The sequence below is a fragment of the Microcaecilia unicolor genome, chromosome 2 (assembly GCF_901765095.1).
Source record: "Microcaecilia unicolor chromosome 2, aMicUni1.1, whole genome shotgun sequence".
In the NCBI taxonomy this organism is placed as follows: domain Eukaryota; kingdom Metazoa; phylum Chordata; class Amphibia; order Gymnophiona; family Siphonopidae; genus Microcaecilia; species Microcaecilia unicolor.
Window position 1 is genome coordinate 273,616,738 of NC_044032.1, and position 23,790 is coordinate 273,640,527.

The following is a 23,790-nucleotide window of genomic DNA, read 5'->3' on the forward strand; positions in this document are numbered from 1 at the left end:
TCATTGAGAATACTGACCATTTAACCCTACTGTTTTCTATCTTTTAACCAGTTTTTAATCCACAATAGAATACTACCTCCTATCCCATGACTTTCCAATTTCCTCTGGAGTCTTTCATGAGGTACTTTGTCAAATGCCTTTTGAAAATCAAGATACACAATATCGACCAGCTCACCTTTATCCATATGGTTGATTTTGCTAATTTTATTGTATATTTTTGATGTTTTTAGTATGATTTTATGGAAAATGTAATGTTTATTTGAAACTATTATTATACGGCATTCTTCTTATCTCGCTCCATGTATCTGATGAATGAAAAGAATCTGGATATAGCTCACATCTTTCTCGGAAGTTCAAGATAAGCTACAGCCATAGGAACCAACAACATTCAAAATGAGTAGAGCTGCCAAACACAACACATATTACCCCTCCCTTGATCCATGGATGGTTCTTGCTCAATGTTGGAGGTGCTCAGCACCCACAGAGTGGGCTCCTATGTGTACAGGAGGTATTTTCCTGTCCTCAGGAGGGCTGACAATCTAAGGAGTCCTTTTACTAAAGTGTGTTAAATGATAAGAAGCCTATTATACTCCTATTCTCATTCTACACTTCCCTAATTACAAAAATATCAAATACAAATTCACTGTAACTCAAGATTTCCCTCATTTAGGTACTCAATAATTATTTGACCTTTCGCAAATTCTTGAAGGCTTTTCTTTTCAATAAATTCCTTCACTAGATGTTGAAATCAGTTATAGTCAAGATGTTTCTCCTCGTCGCTACTTTTTCAAGAATGTTCCTTTAACTCTTACAGTTTCCATAACATGTATTATACATTAACTTGTACTGTTTATTACTTATGTAAGCCACATAGAGATGAATAATTGTATTTGAATAATGTGGGATACAAGTATCAAATAAATAAATAAATAAATTGTTTAGGAAAAGTTATATAGTATAATAACAGAAAGTCAAACAGGTGAAACTGTTTCAACAAGTGCAAAATCTCCCTCCCCCCAAACTAGGGTTACCATATATCCGGTTTTATCCGGACATGTCCTCTTTTTGAAGACACTGCAAGACGTCCAGGCGGGTTTTAACAGCCTGCCCGTTTGTCCGGGTTTGCGGGCAAGTGGGCAGGCTGGCTGGCGCTGGCGGGTCTCAGGGTGTCCTCCCCTCAGAGATGGGTAGTAATGTAGAACTACGAAGTACAATTCAAGAATTTTTAAAATAAAAGTTCTTTTTATATCTATGCAGCTGATTGGGCCCAAACTTCCAGTCCCAAAAAGAGCTGAGCTGTGACCAGAAGCTCGGGTCCAATCAGCTGCAAGCTAGCATCTGACATCATTGTTTCCCTCCCTTCCCTGAGGCCAGCTCCGCCCCCAGCCCACCACAATTAGAAACTCCTACTAATTAACTCCCTCTGTTTTAAAGCAGGGTGCTGTGGAGGGGCATAATCGAAAGGGAAGCCCAAGTTTTGCTGAGGACGTCCTCGCAAAACGTCCCAATGGAGGGGCGGGGAAACCAATATTATCGAAACAAGATGGACAACTATCTTTCGTTTCAATAATACGGTCGGGGACACCCAAATCTTGAAATTTAGGTCATCCTTAGAGATGGTCGTCCCTAACTTGGTCATTTCTGATTTTCGTTGATAATGGAAACCAAGGATGCCCATCTCAGCAACGACCAAATGCAAGCCCTTTGGTCGTGGGAGGAGCCAGCATTCGTAGTGCACTGATCCCCCTCACATGCCAGGACACCAACTGGGTAGCCTAGGGGGCACTGCAGTGGACTTCAGAAATTGCTCCCAGGAACATAGCTCCCTTACCTTGTGTGCTGAGCCCCCCAAATCCCTCCCCAAAAACCCACTACCCACAACTGTACACCACTACCATAGCCCTTACGGATGAAGGGGGGCACCTACATGTGGGTACAGTGGGTTTCTGGTGGGTTTTGGAGGGCTCACATTTACCACCACAAGTGTAACAGCTGGTGGGGGGGGGGGGAGATGGGCCTGGGTCCGCCTGCCTGACGTGCACTGCACCCACTAAATCTGCTCCAGGGACCTGCATACTGCTGTGATGGACCTGAGTATGACATTTGAAAGATTTTTTTGGAGGGTGGGAGGGGGGTTCGTGACCACTTGGTCGTAAAAAAAAACAGGACCAGGTAAAGTCATCCAAGTGCTCGTCATGGACGCCCTTTTTTTTCCCTTATGGGTCGAGAACGTCCATGTGCTAGGCATGCCCAAGTCCCGCCTTCGCAACACCTCCAACATGCCCCCATGAACTTTGGACGTCCCTGCAACGGAAAGCAGTTGGGGACACCCAAAATCGGCTTTCGATTATACGATTTGGCCGACCTAGTGAGAAGGACGCCCATCTTCCGATTTGTGTCTAAAGGTGGGCGTCCTTCTCCTTCGAAAATGAGCCTGATAGTCTTGTCTGCGTGTAAAACACTCTTTTGCCTGTGGAAATGCCTTTTAGAATCACTTCCCATACATCCTTCAAGTGTGGCAGAGTAAAATACAAGAAAACTATACGAAACCTGTTTGCAACTAGAACAGTGGACCAAACAGAAGATGTATGGCTTTGATCACCTCTTAAGTTTATTAAATACCTGTTTAAAGGAGCACACCTGCTAAAAATAATGCATCGTATAGTATAAACACTTGTCTGCTGTTTCTGTTCCCAAGAAGCAACGCATGAAAAGAATTTCTGTTTTGCAATTATTGGAACCCTACTATACCGGCTTTGCTCAGTTCAACCAAGAGAAGGGATAGGCAATTTAATAGCATTTGCTCAGGAAAACAGCTACAAGAGTTTGTCAGAAAGTGCACTCATCTGTTTAATAGAAATGTGAACATAAATCTGGCAAAAAATGCTTAGATGCTTCCATGCAGTATAGGTAACTAATCCCAATGTCTCATCCTACATCATCTATTAGTCTCACAAATGGTATTTTGTTTGCACTCATACAATCAAACCTGGCCTGTCCCGATTCCAGTAGTAATGCAAAGATCTGATCAAAGGCAGGGCACACATGCTCAGTATCAACTTGCAGCACCCAGTGCTGATTTTCTGCCAGGTCACCAACCTGGAACCTTGCTTCCTTTTCCATACTGTCACTGGGGTGGAAGAATGAGGCTACTGCTGGCCTCTAACTCTGTACCATTTTGTTTCAGGAAAATCAGCACCGGTAACATATCCAACAATAACAGCTGTATCCTGAACAGCCATGGAACCACTATCTAGAACCAAACACTGAAGAAAAAGTACCTGAAAAGTGTACAGATCAAAATACGAGCACCCTATTTGTAAAACCGCGATGAGGATTCTCAGGATTAATGAGCATTCCAGGTTGGCATACTAGAGAAGAAGTATGTGTGAACACACTCTACAGTGAACCAAGATATTTTCAGAGCAGGAGAAGCTAGTTATTTTTATTTATTTATTTATTCATTGCATTTGTATCCCACATTTTCCCACCTATTTGCAGGCTCAATGTGGCTTACATAGTACCGTAAAGGCTTTCGCCTAGTCCAGTAGAGAAACAAATACAAGGTGGTAGAGTGGTTAAATAACAGCATTTGCCACTGCTTGGACATACAAACACAAATCTCGTAGACAGTCTGATTACGACTTACCCACACTTGTAGGGAATACCTCCTCGTTGTTGATTTGCACCTCAATCCAGTCCATGAGGAGATTCATGTACTGAGGTGCTGGCAAGGCAGTGGGCTTCTTGTATTTCAGATCATCCTGCCATCTGTACTCATATTTTGGGCCACCACACATCACTGGGCAGGTCCTTTCTGTGCAGAACTCACAGATAGTTCCATAGATCAAATTGATCCTGTTGAAGAAGTCAACTACATGAACTGCCACCCAGTCATTCAGGTCTTCCCCATTGGGTAGCTGTACTGTGGCTTTCAAGTCTACCCCTGAGTTCAGTGAGGCCTGAGCCCGCTTATGGAGCTCAAATCTTTGGGTTCCTGGCTCAAATTTGCGCTTGGGTCGAAAAGTCTTGTCTTTGTTAAAAACTTGTTTTAGCCCAATTGACATATTCTTTACTGGGAAGTTGAGACCTTGCTCAGAACCTGCTTGGGGGTATCGCCAGTGTTTTCTTCTACAAAAACTTGATGATCTTGTGATATAGGCCCAATGGCCCAATCCTTAAGAGTTTTGATGGCTGCCAAGCAGACCTCTAGTAGTTCTCCTTGAAATCTTGCCCAGACAACCTCATGCCTTGGTGTTGAACACTAAACTAAAAAAAAGACATTCATTAGAACCCACATCTGAATGAAAACATTATACGTCCTTCCTACATAACACAACTTGCAATAACTATATCTTGGAGAATTCTGCACAAAAGAATGTTAAATTCTACATATATTTGTAAATATTTTGTTCAGAATTTCTCCACCACAAAGGCCTTCCCCAGCAATATTACTCTCCAAGTTCCATCTTCCCTAGTTCTTAGTTGCCTAGCTTAACTTAAATCCCTTTGCCTTTCTTTGAAGGTTCAACCTCCAGGTATCTCTGCTTCTTCTCCAGGGAAGACAACCCCTTCCCCCAGCTTTCTCTCTGCTCCCTAGCTCTTTCTCCCTGCTCTACTTCCACCCCTACTCTCTCTCCCCATCCCTCAGCCTTCTCACCAACACTCCCTCCCCCAAACCACTACCAGTTCTGTCTCCAGGGTCTCTTCCTCCCCCTAGGAATATATCTCCAGCTGTCACTCATTCCCCCAGGCAGGTACCTCAGATTGCTCTGCCCCCCCCCTCCAAGCTTGATCTTCCCCCTTCCCAGAACACACCCTCAGCTTCCTCATAGCCCACCCCTCCATGGCTCAAAACCTTTAAGTTTGCTCTGCCTATCTCCTTCCATGACATACAAGCCCAATTTTGGCCAGTCCCCCACCCTCACATACATCCTCCAACTTGTTCCAGGCAGCTTTTCTCTGCAGCACACACACTTCAGCTTGCTCTGACCCCCTAACTTGTTCCAGGCACATACCCTTGCAGTACAAACCTTCCAGCTAGCTCTGAGACTCCCTTCTCTATAGCATAGAGTCCCAACTTGTGTAACCCCTCATTATGGCACCCCCCCCCCCCAGCTTGCTTGAGCTTTCTCCCCTTCCAAGGCACATACCATTTATCATTTAGTACAAAAGGTTTTCTACACCATCAAATGTAGACAGGTCAAGGTGGTTTACAATGAATACAATTAAAAAGAACTCCATAGTCCAGATAGGAAATCCAAACCACTCGCACAACAAAACAAAATATACACACGCAGAGGACATACTCAAAACTAATTCTTGGCAACAACACAAAACAAAATCAATCAGAAAATCTATAGTTAAGTAACTAGTGCCATCTGCACAATCACAAGATGAATCCAGCACCTGAGTTCCGAAGGCACATGTAAAAAAAATGGTCCTTCAAATGCACCCAAAATGTCTTATATGATAATTCAGCCCTCAAAGCCACAAGGAGTTTATTCCACAAAATGGAGCTAGAAAAATGTACCTTTGCATGTTGTTCCTAATTCAGCTTTAGAAGAAGAAAGTAGCAACATTCTATTTTCAGTGAATGAATGCAGACATCTGGTAGGCATATACGGTATTGTCAAAGATGCCAAATATAGTGGCTTCACACCCTTCAGCCTGTGCTATCCTGCCCCCCACCAACCTCCCCCAGATCACACGACAAGAGTAGTGTCGAGAGGGCCACATCCTAAAAACATCTGAATAGCCATACTAGGTCAGATCAATGGCCCATACAGCCCAGTATCCTGCTTCCAACAGCGGACAATCCAGGTTTCAAGTACCTGGCAGAAACCTAAATAGTAGCAAGATTCCATGCTACCAATCCCAGGGCATGCAATGGCTTCCCCATATCTGTCTCAATAGCAGACTATGGATTTTTCCTCCAGGAACTTGTCCAAACTTTTTATTAAACCCAAATACGCTAACTGCTGTTACCACATCCTACTACTACTACTATTACTACTATTTAGCATTTCTATAGCGCTACAAGGCATACGCAGCGCTCTACATCCTCTGGCAATGAGTTCCAGAGATTAACTATTCTTTGAGTGAAGAAATATTTCCTCCTATTTGTTTTAAAGTATTTCCATGTAACTTCATTATCCCCTTGTCTTTGTACTTTTGAAAAACTAAAACATCGATTCATTTCTACTTGTTCTACACCACTCAGGATTTTGTAGACCTCAATCATATCTCCCCTCAGCCACTTCTTTGCCAAACTGAAGAGCCTTTCCTCATATGAGAGGAGTTCCATTCCCTTTATCATTTTGGTCACTCTTCTTTGAACCTTTTCTAATTCTGCTATATATTTTTTGAGCTATGGCGACCAGAACTGAACGCAGTACTCAAGGTGAGGTCACACCATAGAGTGATAGAGAGGCATTATAGTATTTTTGGTCTTATTTACCATTCTTTTCCTAATAATTCCTAGAATACTGTTTGCTTTTTTTGGCCGCTGCCACACACTGCCAGCTTGAGCCCAACTAGTAAATAAAAGACTTGGGCCCTGGATGACAGAGAAAGAAGCAGCAACCCTATGCGTAACCTCTTGCCTCCTTCTCTTGCTAAATGATCCAGGGGGAAGAACACAAGGTGGAGGGATTCCACAGATGGGAAGTATAGGTCATGAAGCTGTGGATGTGTGCCATGGGTGGGATGGGGAGGGGGGAAGAGGGACAGAAGGGATGGGAGAGCTGGTGTTTTTCTGCTGCCTCTTCTCTGCATAGAATTCTGCAAAGATGGAGATTCTACACAAATTTCTCATTGTGCATTGGCATAGAATTCCCCAGAAGTAAATAACCCTTGAAGGTTCTTGCAGGACATACTATACAGTTTTTCAGGAACATTTAGCTTTTGTTCCAAAGCAGGCTTCTCCAAATTCAGCACTCAAGGGCTGCAAGCAGACCAGGTTTTCAGGATATCCCTAATGTATATGCACTGTACTATTAGTAACCATTATCAGCTCTTAAAATCTATTAAATATGCTTTATTAAACACTTCTTTGTACTACTTGCAGAATGTGTACAGCTATATAAAACCTAATATTCTCACTACTCACTGTACCTCATTCATACCACACACACTCAGCATATCTCTTCAAGGCTCCAGATCAGGGTAGTTATAACATCAGTGTCTCTTCCAGTTTTCACTATGTTGACAAAAAATCAAACATAAACTAAATGAATAATCCAGCTCAACATTCAAAGTTCCATCTTCATCCCACTGGAAGATTTATAATCTGTTCATAAACTGTTATACAAATAGTAAAGATTTGATTCAAAGTCCCAATCTGTGCACAAGTTTGCAATTCTCCATTGCGTCGCAGTTTTACTCCTTGCAACTCGTTATACAACAAGGTGCCAATCTTAAATGCGCCGCCAGATTTAGCTTGCAAAACAGCCCTCTTCTCGGTTTCGCTGTTACTTGAGATCTTGGCACTTAAATATAGGCACCCTCTTTACAGAATTATCTTCCACTTGTTAACTTTAGGCAGTTAAGCAGGACCACATAAATAGCTTTTCTAAAGTTTACTGGATAATTTCTCAGATGAAATTGAGGACTGCATGCATTCTCAAAGGTCCAACTTTTGCACACAAATTGGCTGAAAATTTGCTTAAAGATATCTGGTCATCTTTAAGTAACTATCTCCTTATGCACTAATGTTGTTAGCACAAAATATTTAAGTGTGAACAAGTGATTTTAGCTTGTTTTCTTTGGTTTATGCAAATACCATGTCAAGCGTGTCCAGAAAAACAAACAGATAATGAGTAACAGGCACTCTTATTTATTTGATTTGATTTACCACCCACCTAATAGTTCCCTCTGGTTGTGTCCATTTGTTTATGCATGACATACACCTCTCTTCAGAGCTGTGACAGGAGGTCAGAGGATATCCTAGCCTAGAAGGCACTATGCCAGACAATATGTTATGTTTGAAGTCTACAGGAGTGAGATATAGGAAAGTGGGACACCCCCCCCCCCCCCCCCCCCCGGTATGGAATGAGATCATGATACAGTGATGGAACTCCTTTTTTGTGACAGGTGAAATTTGCATTAAAGTTTGCAAACCCATTAGTTACACGTGCCCCCTCCTCTTCCCACTGCTGCCCCCCACCCCCAGTTTTCTACAGTCACTGGCATTGAAAATAACTGTTAAAGCAAAAAGGATCATGGTTTGAATAAACTGTTTGCTATTTGCCTCCAGAAAGGAATTATAAATTCTGACTGAGTTTATCAGTTTATCCACAAACAGTAATTTTCAGTGGGCATGTAGCATCTGGATTTTTAGCATTCCAACATGCCACATTCCGCCCTTACCAAGTCTTGCTGTCAAACACAGCCAGTGAATGAGAAACTCTCAGTATTTCACACTTTAAAGATCAAAAACTTTTCTTACATTCATTTTACACCAAATTTGGTTTTCTGCCTTCTGTCACAACTCAAGGCAGATTACACATCATAAGAAAAAACAACAAATTATAAATCATTATATACACAGGGTAATAATGAAAGACCTTTCTCCGAGTAAAATGCTGTTTTACCCTTAGAAATGGGCCTTCTGATTAATGCTTTCCCTGTATGTGGGTAAAATTATGCGCATATGGAACAAGGTGTGTACTTTTAGCTGGGGGTTCCAGAAGGCAGTTCCAGGGTGGAATTAGATTGTGCTGTTTTGGATAATCTAAACTTTATGCCTGTTTTTCTCTTTAAAACACTACCCACACACAAGGCTGGTTGCAACTTTGTGCGTGTACTTTTCCTTAGGTAATAATTAAAACCAGGGCTGGGGAGTCGGAGTCATGAACAGAGTCGGTAAAAATGTACCAACTCCTACTCCAGCTTCAAAATAAAAACTTAAAATCTTATAATATATGGTAAATTTATCATTTTATACTTACATATTTTTTGTATCCCGGTTCTTTGTTCTTAGTCCTAATGTGGTACATAAAGCAATATCCTATGTTTCCGTAATTAATCAAATTTCTCATAGATTTACTATAAATAGTAGGAATTAGGGTCAGAGTCAAAAGTTTGGTGTACTGATTCCACAGCCCTGATTAAAACTAAAACTGCTCTGAAATGCAGTGTGGGTAATTGGATTGCCTATTTCAAAATACAGCAACAATTTATAAAATCATTACAATGGCAACCTAAATAAGAACCACCTGATAATTTGCAATAACAGCCCACTGCAGACATCCTCTGCACCAACAAACATGCGATGACTAATAAGCCTGAAAACTACCTGCATATACAACATGACAATAATCCAGAGGCGAACCAATAAAAGCATGATATAATGTATGCAATGATTTAAAAAGCAACCTGATCTTAATTTTTGTAGTGCCCAAATGCTTAATTTCACAGCATTAGAAACCTGTTGTGAAAAAGAATACCAAGAATCTATAAAAACTCTTAAATATCTAAAGACATCAAGTGTCAGAATTGCCTCAAGAAGACTTCAGGTTAGAGGTACAAAGTATAATATTGAGTATATTAGACTACTGTAACTCATTATACTTTGGGCCCCGTTTTGGAACATTAAAAGCATTACAGGTTTTACAAAATGCAGCCATTTGGCTGATTTATAGGTCTGCACAATTCCAGGATCTGAATCCAGCTACATTGGCTTCCTGTGGAATTAGAGTGAAGTTTAAGTTTTTGCTTTTGAATCATAAAGCGTAGTGGCTGGACTCCACTTTGTCAGATATCCTCAAAATTGACAAGCCTAGCAAACCGTTAGTAGGTAGCTCTGTTGAGTGTAGAGGCAGTATGTAAGAAAATCCCTACACCTTCTGCTGACAATCTTGCTACTTATTTCTGTGAAAAGGTGGAGAAACTTTGCATTTCCACTATCTAAGCCTGGAGTTGTAGTAGAACCTCTTCCATTGCTGAGGGAGGCTGAGGATCAGAAGGTTGTAACTTGGAAGGATTTCCAGCTGCTGATGCTTACATTACGTGGAGGCGTATTTTCAAAGCACTTAGACTTACAAAGTTCCATCAGCCTCTTAGTAACCTATTGTCAAAAATGAGACTTACTTATTAATCTTTAGATCCTTTACTCACAAAATGGTTCAGGATTCCAACCCATGGTCTTGTGCCCTTACTGCTGGCAATGGTGAACCAAAGTTTGTTGGAGGGGGAAGTGCCTAGTGTACTGACGTATTCCTTGGTGAGATTGGTGCTGAAAGGAGTCTCTTTGGACCCCTTACAGCCGGCTCACTATAGGCCTATATCTAACTTATGTTTTGTTTCAAAGGTTGTGGAGAAAGCAGCCCTCCAGCATTTGATGGAGTTTGTGGAAACTCATAATATTTTGCACAGGTTATAATATGGAGACGGTGCTCACCAAGTTTACTAGAGAGGTTTGGGGAATTTTGGATAGGGGAAATGTCATACTGATGGTGACATTATACTTGTCATCAGCTTTTGATTTGGTGGACGACTAGTTGTTACTTTCTTGATTACAGTCATTGAGGGTTAGTGATACTATGCTTACCTTGTTTACATCTTTTTTTTCAAGAAGCCGGAGTTTTTCAGTAGCTATTGGGGAGGAGTTCTTGCAGGTTAAGGAGTTGGATGGTGGGGATCCACAAAGTTCTGCCCTTTCACCTCTGCTTTTTAACATCTACATGAGCCTCTTACTGAAATTGATTCAAGGGTTTACCGCTGTGCATGGATATGCTTACGTGGATGATCTTTTGTTGGTAGCTTTTATTTCCCCAGCTTCCCTGGTTATTAGCTCCCTGAGATCATGTCTTTTGGTAATTTCTAAGTGGTTGAGACTGGTATTGAATATGTCCAAAACCACTGCATGTTGATTTATTGGGCAGGAGTGCCCATCATTGCAATAAGACCTTAAGGGGGTATGAATCCCTGTGGTTGACAAGTTTAAGTATCTTGGGGAGATTTTTGATTCCAAGCATATTTTTGTAGACCACATTTCCTCTATAATATGGAGGGGTTTCCTTGTCCTGTGAAAGTTGCATGCTGTTTGTGACCTTTTCGATGAGCATTCCCTTCTTTATGTACATTACCACTGGCTCTCAATACGTTTTAGGTGTAAGTATAAACTATTACTTTTAATACATAGGGCTTTTATGATATAACTCCTTTTTTGGCACAACTACTAGTATTGCATGTTCCTGGGAGGCTGCTGCATTCTGCTGTGGAAAATAAAAGTTGATGGTTCCAGCTTTACAGCCTGTAAAGCAATTAAGAGAGCCAGGGCCTTCTTTATATAGCACCGATTTTATAGAACTTTCATCCCTGTGGCTTTACAGTTGGAGGGCTCCTATAAAAGGTTTGAAAGGTTAATTACTTCACAGCAACTTTTGGATCACTCTCCTGAGGAGATTAGTTGAGTTTGTCCTGGGTATTTTTGTTATCATCAGTTTTTTGTTTTGTTGGTTTGTGTGTCTGGTTTGAGTTGTGCTTTCCAATGATCTTTGGTGTTCTTATGTTAATAATTTTATATTGTACACTGCTTTGCTCTTATCTGACATTAAGCAGTATAGCTAACTGAATAAACTATAACTGTAACCAGCAGCATTTCCTTTGACCACACCCAATCTGTCTTGAGGAGTCACGGTGGAGTGCCTTCTCATTGCAGGCCTGGTGGCATGGAATCAGTTGCCTTTCTACTTGAGGTGGATGACATATGCTGTAATGTTTAAAAACATCTGTAGAAGCGATTTTGGGTAGAGTTGGTAAAAATGTACCGACTCCAGCTTACTACATTATAATATATGGTAAATTTATCATTTTGTACTTAGATATCTATTTTTTGTGCTGGATCTAAAATACTGGTAAATATCCAGAACAAAAAATTTAAAGGCTAATATCAGTAGAGTCTGAGTTGGAGCTGGAATTAGAGCAAAAACAGTAGAAAAACAGAGGAGTTGGAGTTGAAGGTTTGGTTTACCAACTCCACAGCCCTGATATTTTGAATATAATTTGGCCTGGAAGACCTGAAAAATGTGACAAAAATGTGATATATATGGGGCCACGTGATATGGGGGCTTGGGCACACAAATGGGGCAGCTGTGTAATAGTCATTTTGTATTATGTTGTGTTTTAGTTTATATATAATTATGTATGCTTCACTGTGAAAAGCCTTGATTGAGGTGGAATATAAATAAATAAACCATTCCATTTGGACTTTGTTGGAGGCTTTGTGATGGGGTGGGCATCTTTCTTACCTGGTGGATTAGGATATTTTGGGGTCAAATTCAGAACTTCAAACTATAGTCAGTGAGGAGACTGCTCTAGATCTCCTCACGAACAGAGGAGTGGCCTAGTGGTTAGGGTGGTGGACTTTGGTCCTGGGAAACTGAGGAACTGAGTTCGATTCCCGGCACAGGCAGCTCCTTGTGACTCTGGACAAGTCACTTAACCCTCCATTGCCCCATGTAAGCCGCATTGAGCCTGCCATGAGTGGGAAAGCGCGGGGTACAAATGTAACAAACAAACAAACAAACAAGATGTATCTGCTGGGGTATTGCAGAGAAGGCACATACAAAAATATAAAAAATTGAAAATAGCCTGCTTCTTGGCAGGTTGGAGTAAAATAGAATGCAGCAAGTGGAACCTCCAAGTGTAGAAAAGTGAAGGAGCCATCTAGGTGGAGTCTTACTAATGGAAACACTGACTTCAATTTGTCATACCTACTGTGAGAAATTTGAAAATGAATGGAAGTCTGCTTTGCAGACTTCTACAGTCTGTGACCTGATCACAGATGGACAGATTTGGATGGGCTTGAGTAGGGCTTTGATGACAGCTTCAGTAGTTGAAGTACAAGGCTAGTGCCAGGCAGACTTCTATGGTCTGTGCCCTGAAAATGGCAATGATAAATCAGGACCAAGTATGCATATGTAGTATTGCATCATACTTTATGATATGGGTTTATCTTGTTGAGCAGATTGGATGGCCCGTACAGGTCTTTATCTGCCATCATCTATTATGTTATTATGTTATACAGAATAACAAGCTATCATATGAACTTAAACTGAAACAATTATGTTAATAGGAAATGCCCATATGAGAAAGAATCATTTAAATATGACACAACTACAGTCTACTGACAAACAAGCAATCAACTTAACTCAAAAAAGCAGATGTAATGTTCACTCTTAGGGCCCCATTTACTAAGCCACGCTAGAGGCACATTAGTGTTTTAGCGCGTGCTAACCATTAGCGCATGCTGTGTAGGCGCCCAAAATATTCCTATGGGCGCCTACACAGCACGTGCTAATTTTGTGCACACGCTAAAAACACTAGCGCACCTTAGTAAACAGGGCCCTTAATTTGTTAAGAAGGGGAAAAAAGGCCTCATATTGTCACAAGGATATGATTTTCTTTATCAGCACCCAATACATTGATGAATCCCACTTGTGACCAGTATAATCATCGACAAAAAATTCCACCTACCAAATTAATATTTGTATATATTTTTTATCATTTTGTATCTATCTGAATTTTTAATTTTATATTTTTGAAATTTTTAAAGTTTTATGACCATCAAACAGAATGATTGGCAGTAAGCGTGAAAACCAAAAAAAATGAAGTCACTTATCTGCATTTATCTGCATGCTCCTATGAGAAAGAACAGCATGAGCCAAAATTAAGAAAACAGGGATGGTCAACACCCTCGCCTGGTTCTCTTCTTAGATGAAACATGAGAGACCTAGGAGTCGACACTGACATAAGAAATTTTTTAAAAAATGCTGGCTAGACAATGAATATATTTTGGGCTTATAAATGGCTACAAGGACAAAACTGATTAATTCAAATATGGGATAGAATCAAGGGCAGTTCAGGACTGGGTTAGAAGTTATATGGAGCAAAGCAACATTCGACCATTCTCCGTATAATTTATGCATTCAAGGATGAACAAAGAACATAAGAACTGCCATACTGGGTCAGCCCGAAGGTCCGTCAATCCAGTCCTGGTCACAAGTACCTGGTAGAATTCCAAAAGGTAGAGAGATTCAATACTGCTTATTCCAGTATTTCTCCCCGCTCCATTCCCTTCCATCAATGGATTTTCCCCTTAATAACAGTTTGTGGACCTTTCCTCCAGGAATTTGTGCAAATCTGTTTTAAACCCAGCCACACTAACAGCTTTTACCACATCACAGCGATAAATTTTATATGGATAAGTGGCCTATTATTATTTAAAGACAGCTTCCTGCCATATCGGAGCAGTCACTTTCTTTCAGAAAGAGTGCTTAATTATGTCACAATCCCCCTTATTTTCTACAAAACAGAGGGCATCTGGATATCACTGTTCTACTGCTACAGATAAAAAAAAATTAGGCTCACAACAGCAACAGCACTAAGTTTCTCCACACACTGTGCTGAAAACTGATACACAAAGCCACTTCCCATAATTTACTCTCAAACAATACTCATGCAGAATAGAATTTTTTTTTTTTTTTTAACATTTGTACCTCGCACTTTCCCACTCATGGCAGGCTCAATGCGGCTTACATGGGGCAATGGAGGGTTATCACAGCTAACATGCGGTAAATACCTTATACCATAACGCAACTTCTGGTTTGAAGTATAGGTAAAAAAAAAAATCTTGCAGGACCTGGGCCAAGGGGGCCATAGACCAGAAGGAAGCTGATTCACGGTGGGTCCAATGACTTTCACCAGCACTGGAGGAAGCTACAGTTCATGCTCTTCAGAGAAATGTCACCTAGGAGGAATCACACAGGGGAATTACTTGAACCCACAAATGGAACCCCTCCCCCCAACATCTTAATTTATTTTCCCTTCCTAGTTTGCCCTCTTGATGGTATATGAAACTGAAGAAGGACCAAATGTGAAGGAGGAAGACTTCTCAGGGTAAAAAATATCACTGGCAGGCTAATCTTTAAATCATTAGGTCTATGAGAGCAGAAATGCAAATCAAATCAAATATTTATAGTTCCTTTTTCCTCTCTGATATTTCTCATTCAGTACATAAATCTGGGATATTCTCAAAAGCTTCTCTCTACTTAACTCCTCTCAAGCGGATGGATGAAGCAAAGAGTACTCCTATAAGTGGAAACCTGTGTCAAAGCTGCTCTTCTATACCCTATGAAGGAACCCAGGTGCCAGTGGCGTTCCTATGAGGGGGGGGGGGGGCGGTGGGTGCGGTCCGCCCCGGGTGCACGCCGCTGGTGGGGTGCCGTGCGCGCCTGTCCTTCGTTCGTTCCATGCTCCCTCTGCCCCGGAACAGGTTACTTCCTGTTCTGGGGCAGAGGGAGCATGGAACGAACGAAGGACAGGCGCGCGTGGAACCCCCCCCCCCCCCAGCAGCGTGCACCTGGGGGGGTCTTTCGCGGGGGGTGTCCTTTCGCCAGGGGGGGAGGGGTCCGTGCTGCATCCGGGGGGGGCGCTGCATCTGGGGGGCGCGGCACATCGGTGATCCGCCCCGGGTGTCAGCCCCCCCTAGGAACGCCACTGCCAGGTGCGTTGGGTTAAGAGCTGTGGGCATGGCCACAAGATACATAACTTTGATTCCAGGAGCTGTCACAACTACAATGACAGCCCAAGACAGAAATATTTGATATGGCACCAGGAGGGCAAGCTAGGTATGGGGGGGGAGGCAAGTCAAAGTGGCATTTTTCCCCATCGTACCCTTCTCCCTCCTCACACACACTTTTAAATTAGCATGATAATTGATAACATCATTCAACAAATTCTTCTGTATGGGAGTGTTCTCTATTCTCTACAGTAATTGGTCAGAATTTTAACATAAACCCTGATGGTCCAGTTATATATCACCATATTCTCCGAGGACAAGCAGGCTGCTTGTTCTCACTGATGGGTGACGTCCACGGCAGCCCCTCCAATCGGAAACTTCTCTAGCAAAGTCCTTTGCTAGTCCTCGCGCGCCCGCGCGCACCGCGCATGCGTGGCCGTCTTCCCGCCCGAAACCGGCTCGAGCCGGCCAGTCTTCTTTTGTCCGCACTCGGTACGGTCGTGTTTCGCCGTGTCGAGCCCCGGAAAGTCGACCTCGCGCGTCCAAATTTATTTTGACGTGTTTTTTTCTTCGGAAAAGTCTTTTAAAGTGTCGGGAAGTGCTCCGGAAACCCCCCCCCCCCGGGTTTCGTGCCAAACCCCTTCCCGTACTTCCAGCTTTTTGCCCCGATAAGTTTTCTTTCGTCGTCGGGGTAGGCCTCTTTTCGGCCTCGGTCGAGATTTTCTCCCTTAAAAATTTTTGGTGCTCTTTTTCCGTCATTTCGGATTTTGATTTCGCCGGCGTGATTCTTCCGCCCATGACATCGAAGCCTTCCAGCGGCTTCAAGAAGTGCACCCAGTGCGCCCGGATAATCTCGCTCACTGATAGACACTCGTCGTGTCTTCAGTGTCTGGGGGCCGAGCACCGCCCTCAGAACTGTAGTCTGTGTTCCCTGCTTCAAAGGCGGACTCAGGTAGCGAGATTAGCCCAGTGGAACGTGTTGTTCTCGGGCTCTTCGTCGACATCGGCACCGGGATCTTCGAGTGCATCGACGTCGTCAGCGTCCAGACCATCTTCCTCGGCCGCCACTGCATCGAGTGCATCGAGGCATCGGGCCTCTGCATCGGCGCCAAGGTATCGGGCGACTGCATCGACGTCGGTGGTACCGGGACCTCGTCTGCTGATGTCGTCGGACGGTGGTGCATCGTCAGGAGTGCAGGTGAGGGCTGTCCATTCCCCTGCTGGTGGCGGTGAGCCTTCGGGTGGGTCTCCTCCTACCCTGAGGGCTCCTGCGGTACAGCCCCCCCCGAGACCGACCTCCTTCGGCCTCGGCCCCGAGGAAGTGACGGCTGGATTCTACGTCCTCCTCGTCGGTGCCGGGGAGCTCCGGTGACATGCTTCGGAAGAAGTCGAAGAAGCATCGACACCGGTACCCTCCCCGCGTCGGCACCGAGAGCTCTGGGTCGCCGAGGGAGTCGGCACCCAGCAGGCATCGGCACCGAGAGGACCGCTCACCCTCTGTTCAGGAGGTGTCGATGCGCTCCACTCTGGACAGCCCGGAACAGCCTCCTCGCCCGGAACAGGTTCTGACGTCGATGCCTGCATCGACCTCTTTGCCTTTCTCTGCAGCCGCTCTGAACGAGAGCCTCCGGGCCGTTCTCCCAGAGATTCTGGGAGAGCTGTTGCGCCCTACCCCTCCGGTACCGGCGGTGCTTGCGCCTCCGGTACCGTCGAGCGTGGCGCCGGCTGGCCCATCGCCCGGGGTGAGGTCCCCGACGTCGGTACCGCGTGCGGTGCCGACTGCGGCCACCTCCCAGGAGGGCTCCCCGACTACGTCGGCGGAGGGAGCTTCGCCGATGCGGGCGAGGGAGTCTACCTCTCGACGCCCCCATCGTGGACGTGGCTCCACGGAGTCGAGCCGGGCGAGGTTGCAGACACAGGTTCGTGAACTTGTGTCTGACACCGAGGGTGAGGCCTCGTGGGAGGAAGAGGAAGACCCCAGATATTTCTCGGACGAGGAGTCTGAGGGTCTTCCTTCTGATCCTACTCCCTCTCCTGAAAGGCAGCTTTCTCCTCCTGAGAGTCTGTCTTTCGCTTCCTTTGTCCGGGAGATGTCTACGGCCATCCCCTTCCCGGTGGTTGTGGAGGACGAGCCCAGGGCTGAAATGTTTGAGCTCCTGGACTATCCTTCTCCACCTAAGGAAGCGTCCACTGTTCCCTTGCACCATGTCCTAAAAAAGACATTGCTTGCGAACTGGACCAAGCCACTAAGTAATCCCCACATTCCCAAGAAGATCGAGTCCCAGTACCGGATCCATGGGGACCCAGAGCTGATGCGCACCCAGTTGCCTCATGACTCTGGAGTTGTGGATTTGGCCCTAAAGAAGGCTAAGAGTTCTAGGGAGCATGCTTCGGCGCCCCCGGGCAAAGACCCTAGAACCTTAGACTCCTTTGGGAGGAAGGCCTACCATTCTTCTATGCTCGTGGCCAAAATTCAGTCGTACCAGCTCTACACGAGCATACATATGCGGAACAATGTGCGGCAGTTGGCGGGCTTGGTTGATGCTCTTCCCCCTGAGCAGGCCAAGCCTTTTCAGGAGGTGGTCAGGCAGCTGAAGGCGTGCAGAAAATTCCTGGCCAGAGGGGTGTATGACACCTTTGATGTTGCGTCCAGGGCCGCTGCTCAAGGTGTGGTGATGCGCAGGCTCTCATGGCTGCGTGCCGCCGACCTGGAGAATAGATTCCAGCAGCGGATTGCGGACTCGCCTTGCCGTGCGGTCGAACAGGTGGTAGAGCATCTCCACCAGCGGGACACCGCATTCGACAAGTTCTCCCGCCGGCAGCCTTCAGCATCTACCTCTACAGGTAGAAGATTTTTTGGGGGAAGGAAGACTGTTCCCTATGCTTCTGGTAAGCGTAGGTACAATCCTCCTTCTCGACAGCCTGCGGCCCAGGCTAAGCCCCAGCGCGCTCGCTCTCGTCAGCAGCATGCGCCTCAGCAAGGCCCCTCGGCTCCCCAGCAAAAGCAAGGGGCGAGCTTTTGACTGGCTCCAGCAGAGCATAGCCGACATCCAAGTGTCAGTGCCGGGCGACCTGCCAGTCGGGGGGAGGTTGAAAGCTTTTCACCAAAGGTGGCCTCTCATAACCTCCGACCAGTGGGTTCTTCAAATAGTCCGGCAAGGATACACCCTCAATTTGGCCTCAAAACCTCCAAATTGTCCACCGGGAGCTCAGTCTTACAGCTTCCAGCACAGGCAGGTACTTGCAGAGGAACTCTCCGCCCTTCTCAGCGCCAATGCGGTCGAGCCCGTGCCATCCGGGCAAGAAGGGCTGGGATTCTATTCCAGGTACTTCCTTGTGGAAAAGAAAACAGGGGGGATGCGTCCCATCCTAGACCTAAGGGCCCTGAACAAATATCTCGTAAAAGAAAAGTTCAGGATGCTTTCCCTGGGCACCCTTCTCCCCATGATTCAGCAAAACGATTGGCTATGCTCTCTGGACTTGAAGGATGCCTACACACACATCCCGATACTGCCAGCTCACAGTCAGTATCTGCGATTTCAGTTGGGCACACGCCACTTCCAGTACTGTGTGCTACCCTTTGGGCTCGCCTCTGCGCCCAGGGTGTTCACAAAGTGCCTAGCTGTGGTAGCAGCGGCACTTCGCAGACTGGGGGTGCACGTGTTCCCATATCTTGACGATTGGCTGGTGAAGAACACATCCGAGGCAGGAGCCCTGCAGTCCATGCAGATGACTATTCGCCTCCTGGAGCTACTGGGGTTTGTGATAAATTATCCAAAGTCCCATCTTCTCCCAGTGCAGAAACTCGAATTCATAGGAGCTCTGCTGGATTCTCGGACGGCTCGCGCCTTTCTCCCAGAGACGAGAGCCAACAACTTGTTGTCCCTTGTCTCGAGGGTGCGAGCGTCCCAGCAGATCACAGCTCGGCAGATGTTGAGATTGCTGGGCCACATGGCCTCCACAGTTCATGTGACTCCCATGGCCCGTCTTCACATGAGATCTGCTCAATGGACCCTAGCCTCCCAGTGGTATCAGGCTGCTGAGGGTCTAGAAGACGTGATCCACCTGTCCACGAGTTTTCTCGAATCCCTGTATTGGTGGACAATCTGGTCCAATTTGACTCTGGGACGTCCTTTCCAAATTCCTCAGCCACAAAAAGTGCTGACAACGGATGCGTCTCTCCTGGGATGGGGAGCTCATGTCGATGGGCTTCACACCCAAGGAAGCTGGTCCCTCCAGGAACGCGGTCTACAGATCAATCTCCTGGAGTTGCGAGCGATCTGGAACGCTCTGAAGGCTTTCAGAGATCGGCTGTCCCATCAAATTATCCAAATTCAGACAGACAACCAGGTTGCCATGTACTATGTCAACAAGCAGGGGGGCACCGGATCTCGCCCCCTGTGTCAGGAAGCCGTCAGCATGTGGCTCTGGGCTCGCCGTCTCGGCATGGTGCTCCAAGCCACATATCTGGCAGGCGTAAACAACAGTCTGGCCGACAGACTGAGCAGGATTATGCAACCTCACGAGTGGTCGCTCAACTCCAGAGTGGTGCGCCAGATCTTCCAAGCGTGGGGCACCCCCTTGGTGGATCTCTTCGCATCTCGAGTGAACCACAAAGTCCCTCAGTTCTGTTCCAGGCTTCAGGCCCCCGGCAGACTGGCATCGGATGCCTTCCTCCTGGATTGGGGGGAGGGCCTGCTGTATGCTTATACTCCCATTCCTCTGGTGGGGAAGACTTTGTTGAAACTCAAGCAAGACCGAGGCACCATGATTCTGATTGCTCCTTTTTGGCCGCGTCAGATCTGGTTCCCTCTTCTTCTGGAGTTATCCTCCGAAGAACCGTGGAGATTGGAGTGTTTTCCGACCCTCATCACGAAGGACGAAGGGGCTCTTCTGCATCCCAGCCTCCGGTCCCTGGCTCTCACGGCCTGGATGTTGAGAGCGTAGACTTTGCCTCTTTGGGTCTGTCAGAGGGTGTCTCCCGCGTCTTGCTTGCTTCCAGGAAAGATTCCACTAAGAGGAGTTACTTCTTTCTGTGGAGGAGGTTTGCCGTCTGGTGTGACAGCAAGGCCCTAGCTCCTCGCTCTTGTCCTACACAGACCCTGCTTGAATACCTTCTGCACTTGTCTGAGTCTGGTCTCAAGACCAACTCTGTAAGAGTTCACCTTAGCGCAATCAGTGCATACCATTACCATGTGGAAGGTAAGCCGATCTCAGGACAGCCTTTAGTTGTTCGCGTCATGAGAGGTTTGCTTTTGTCAAAGCCCCCTGTCAAGCCTCCTACAGTGTCATGGGATCTCAATGTCGTTCTCACCCAGCTGATGAAACCTCCTTTTGAGCCACTGAATTCCTGCCATCTGAAGTACTTGACCTGGAAGGTCATTTTCTTGGTGGCAGTTACTTCAGCTCGTAGAGTCAGTGAGCTTCAGGCCCTGGTAGCCCAGGCCCCTTACACCAAATTTCATCATAACAGAGTAGTCCTCCGCACTCACCCTAAGTTCTTGCCAAAGGTTGTGTCGGAGTTCCATCTGAACCAGTCAATTGTCTTGCCAACATTCTTTCCCCGTCCTCATTCCTGCCCTGCTGAACGTCAGCTGCACACATTGGACTGCAAGAGAGCATTGGCCTTCTATCTGGAGCGGACACAGCCCCACAGACAGTCCGCCCAATTGTTTGTTTCTTTTGATCCCAATAGGAGGGGAGTGGCTGTAGGGAAACACACCATATCCAATTGGCTAGCAGATTGCATTTCCTTCACTTACGCCCAGGCGGGGCTGGCTCTTGAGGGTCATGTCACGGCTCATAATGTTAGAGCCATGGCTGCGTCGGTAGCCCACTTGAAGTCAGCCTCCATTGAAGAAATTTGCAAAGCTGCGACGTGGTCATCTGTCCACACATTCACATCTCATTACTGCCTGCAGCAGGATACCCGACGTGACAGTCGGTTCGGGCAGTCAGTTCTTCAGAACCTGTTTGGGCTTTAGGATCCAACTCCACCCCCCGAGGGCCCTGTTTGTTCTGTTCCAGGCTGCACTCTCAGTTAGTTGGTAAATTTTTTAGGTCAATCTCAGTTATGTCCTCGCCGTTGCGAGGCCCAATTGACCATGGTTGTTGTTTTGAGTGAGCCTGGGGGCTAGGGATACCCCATCAGTGAGAACAAGCAGCCTGCTTGTCCTCGGAGAAAGCGAATGCTACATACCTGTAGAAGGTATTCTCCGAGGACAGCAGGCTGATTGTTCTCACAAATCCGCCCGCCTCCCCGTTGGAGTTGTGTCTTCCCTTGAAGTGTATTGTCTTGCTACATACTGGACTGGCCGGCTCGAGCCGGTTTCGGGCGGGAAGACGGCCGCGCATGCGCGGTGCGCGCGGGCACGCGAGGACTAGCAAAGGACTTTGCTAGAGAAGTTTCCGATTGGAGGGGCTGCCGTGGACGTCACCCATCAGTGAGAACAATCAGCCTGCTGTCCTCGGAGAATACCTTCTACAGGTATGTAGCATTCGCTTTCTCTAACAATGGAGCTATCCTTCTTAGAATATACCATTCAAAAAATATTCAAATAGTGATCATCACCTTATGAACAGCACAAGCTCCTTCCACTGCCAGACACTTTGTTTAAAGCAGACAAGTTTTAGTTTGTGTGGTGACTCTATAGGATGCCGAGATCACTAGTGCTGGGCTTTCCAACAGACCAGACACTTTGCAAAAAATCCTGCAAAAAGACACTCAAAACCTATACGGTGGGGTGGGGGGGTGGGGGGGAACCTTACCAAACCATAAGAGCCCTGGCCCACCTATGAAAAGACATTGTTATAAATGTTAGACTGGGCCCTAGAGCACCAGTATACCTGCTACTGGGAAACTGGAACAAGCTGGACTGTTACACAGTCCTACACAGACACTACATTTTAGCAGAATCCATCACCTCAGTTAGACATGCAGAACATGGACAGACCCTCACCTGATAAAAAAAATAGGGGACCACTAAAAAACATGCAGACAAAAACTGAAATGGAGACCCCCAGGTAAACCAGACTCTATAAGAAGTGAAAGTATTGATAAAAGAGAAACAGGAATGCATTTTCTCATATAAACCTGTAAATACAAAAGTAGAAAAGATGTACATTTCCCAAAGCAGACACATATCAATCCGTAGGAAGTATTAAATAAAAATAGTTTATTTACTTTTCTACCTTGGTATTCTGGGTACTTTTCTAATTGGGTTGGCCCCAATCTGTTCCACTATTTGTGTCAGTCCTCTAAATTTTTCCAGGTTTACCTTTTCATTTTCTCTCTTTCCTCTTGTCCTTCTTCCTTTTTGTTCTCTACACCTGTCTGGCACTGATTTATCTTTTTTTAATGTTTCTTTTTTCACTTTTCTCTTCTCTGCCTCTATATTCACCCATATATGATTTTTACCCCTCATTCTCCCTTTCTCTCACCCTCTAGTACTTAGTCGCCTTCTTTTCACTTCTCAATCTACCTACCGGCTTTTCTCGTCTCCCTTTCATCCTCTCTCCAGCAATCCCATTTCCCCCTCTTTCTAATCCACCCTCTATCTTTCACCTACTCCCTAAGTCCCCCATTTCCATCCTCTGTACTTACCCTCTCCGCCCTCATCTACTCTCTGCTGACTCTCATTCCCTCACCAGTCTCTACTCCATCCCTGTCTCTTACCTTCTACTCCATCTCCTGTTACCTCTCTCTGACAATATTAACTCAATTTCCACCCACACTCAACCCCTTAGAACCTACCTCCTCTCATACTCTTCTACAGCACCCCATCCTGGCCTTGGTCACACATGCAGAAGACAGCCCCTATTCAAATACAAGATAAATGACCACAAATCAAAAGTACCAATGTAGACAAAAATTAAACTGAAAACTGACATGCCAAACTCTGCATGCAATGCAACACCAGAGAAATAGAAAGAAACACACTTCCTCTGGTACAGTGCAAAATAACGCCATCAGATGTAAATTCTCAAAATTGATATAATTCAATCACTAAACTGAAAATAAAATCACTTTTTTCTACCTTTGTTCTCTGGTGATTTTATTTTTATAATAATCTTGTTCCCAATCTCTGGTTCTGTTTCCTCCCTCTGTGCGCTTAACTACTTAACAAATGGACTACTTCCAAGACCTCCAGTCCATTTGTTATTTCTTTTCTTGCCTCCTTTCTTCTTCACTTTCTGCCCTATGTCCATCTTTAGCACTGATTTTTCCAGTTCAGAGTTCTTCCATTTTTCTGCCTTCTTCTCAA

The 23,790-nt window shown here is 45.4% G+C and overlaps 1 protein-coding gene across 2 annotated transcripts in view; it reads right to left on the minus strand.

Moving 5' to 3' along the window:
* MOB3B (MOB kinase activator 3B) overlaps positions 1-23,790 on the minus strand; it is a 247,458-nt gene that overhangs the window by 182,236 nt on the left and 41,432 nt on the right. The window contains exon 2 of one of the 2 annotated variants that reach the window (XM_030194182.1): positions 3,650-4,264. In XM_030194182.1, coding sequence (XP_030050042.1) covers positions 3,650-4,067 — 418 coding nt within the window. In that variant the 5' untranslated portion in view covers positions 4,068-4,264. Of the gene's footprint in view, positions 1-3,649; positions 4,270-23,790 lie in introns of both variants that reach the window. The other variant, XM_030194181.1, reaches the window with a different exon arrangement.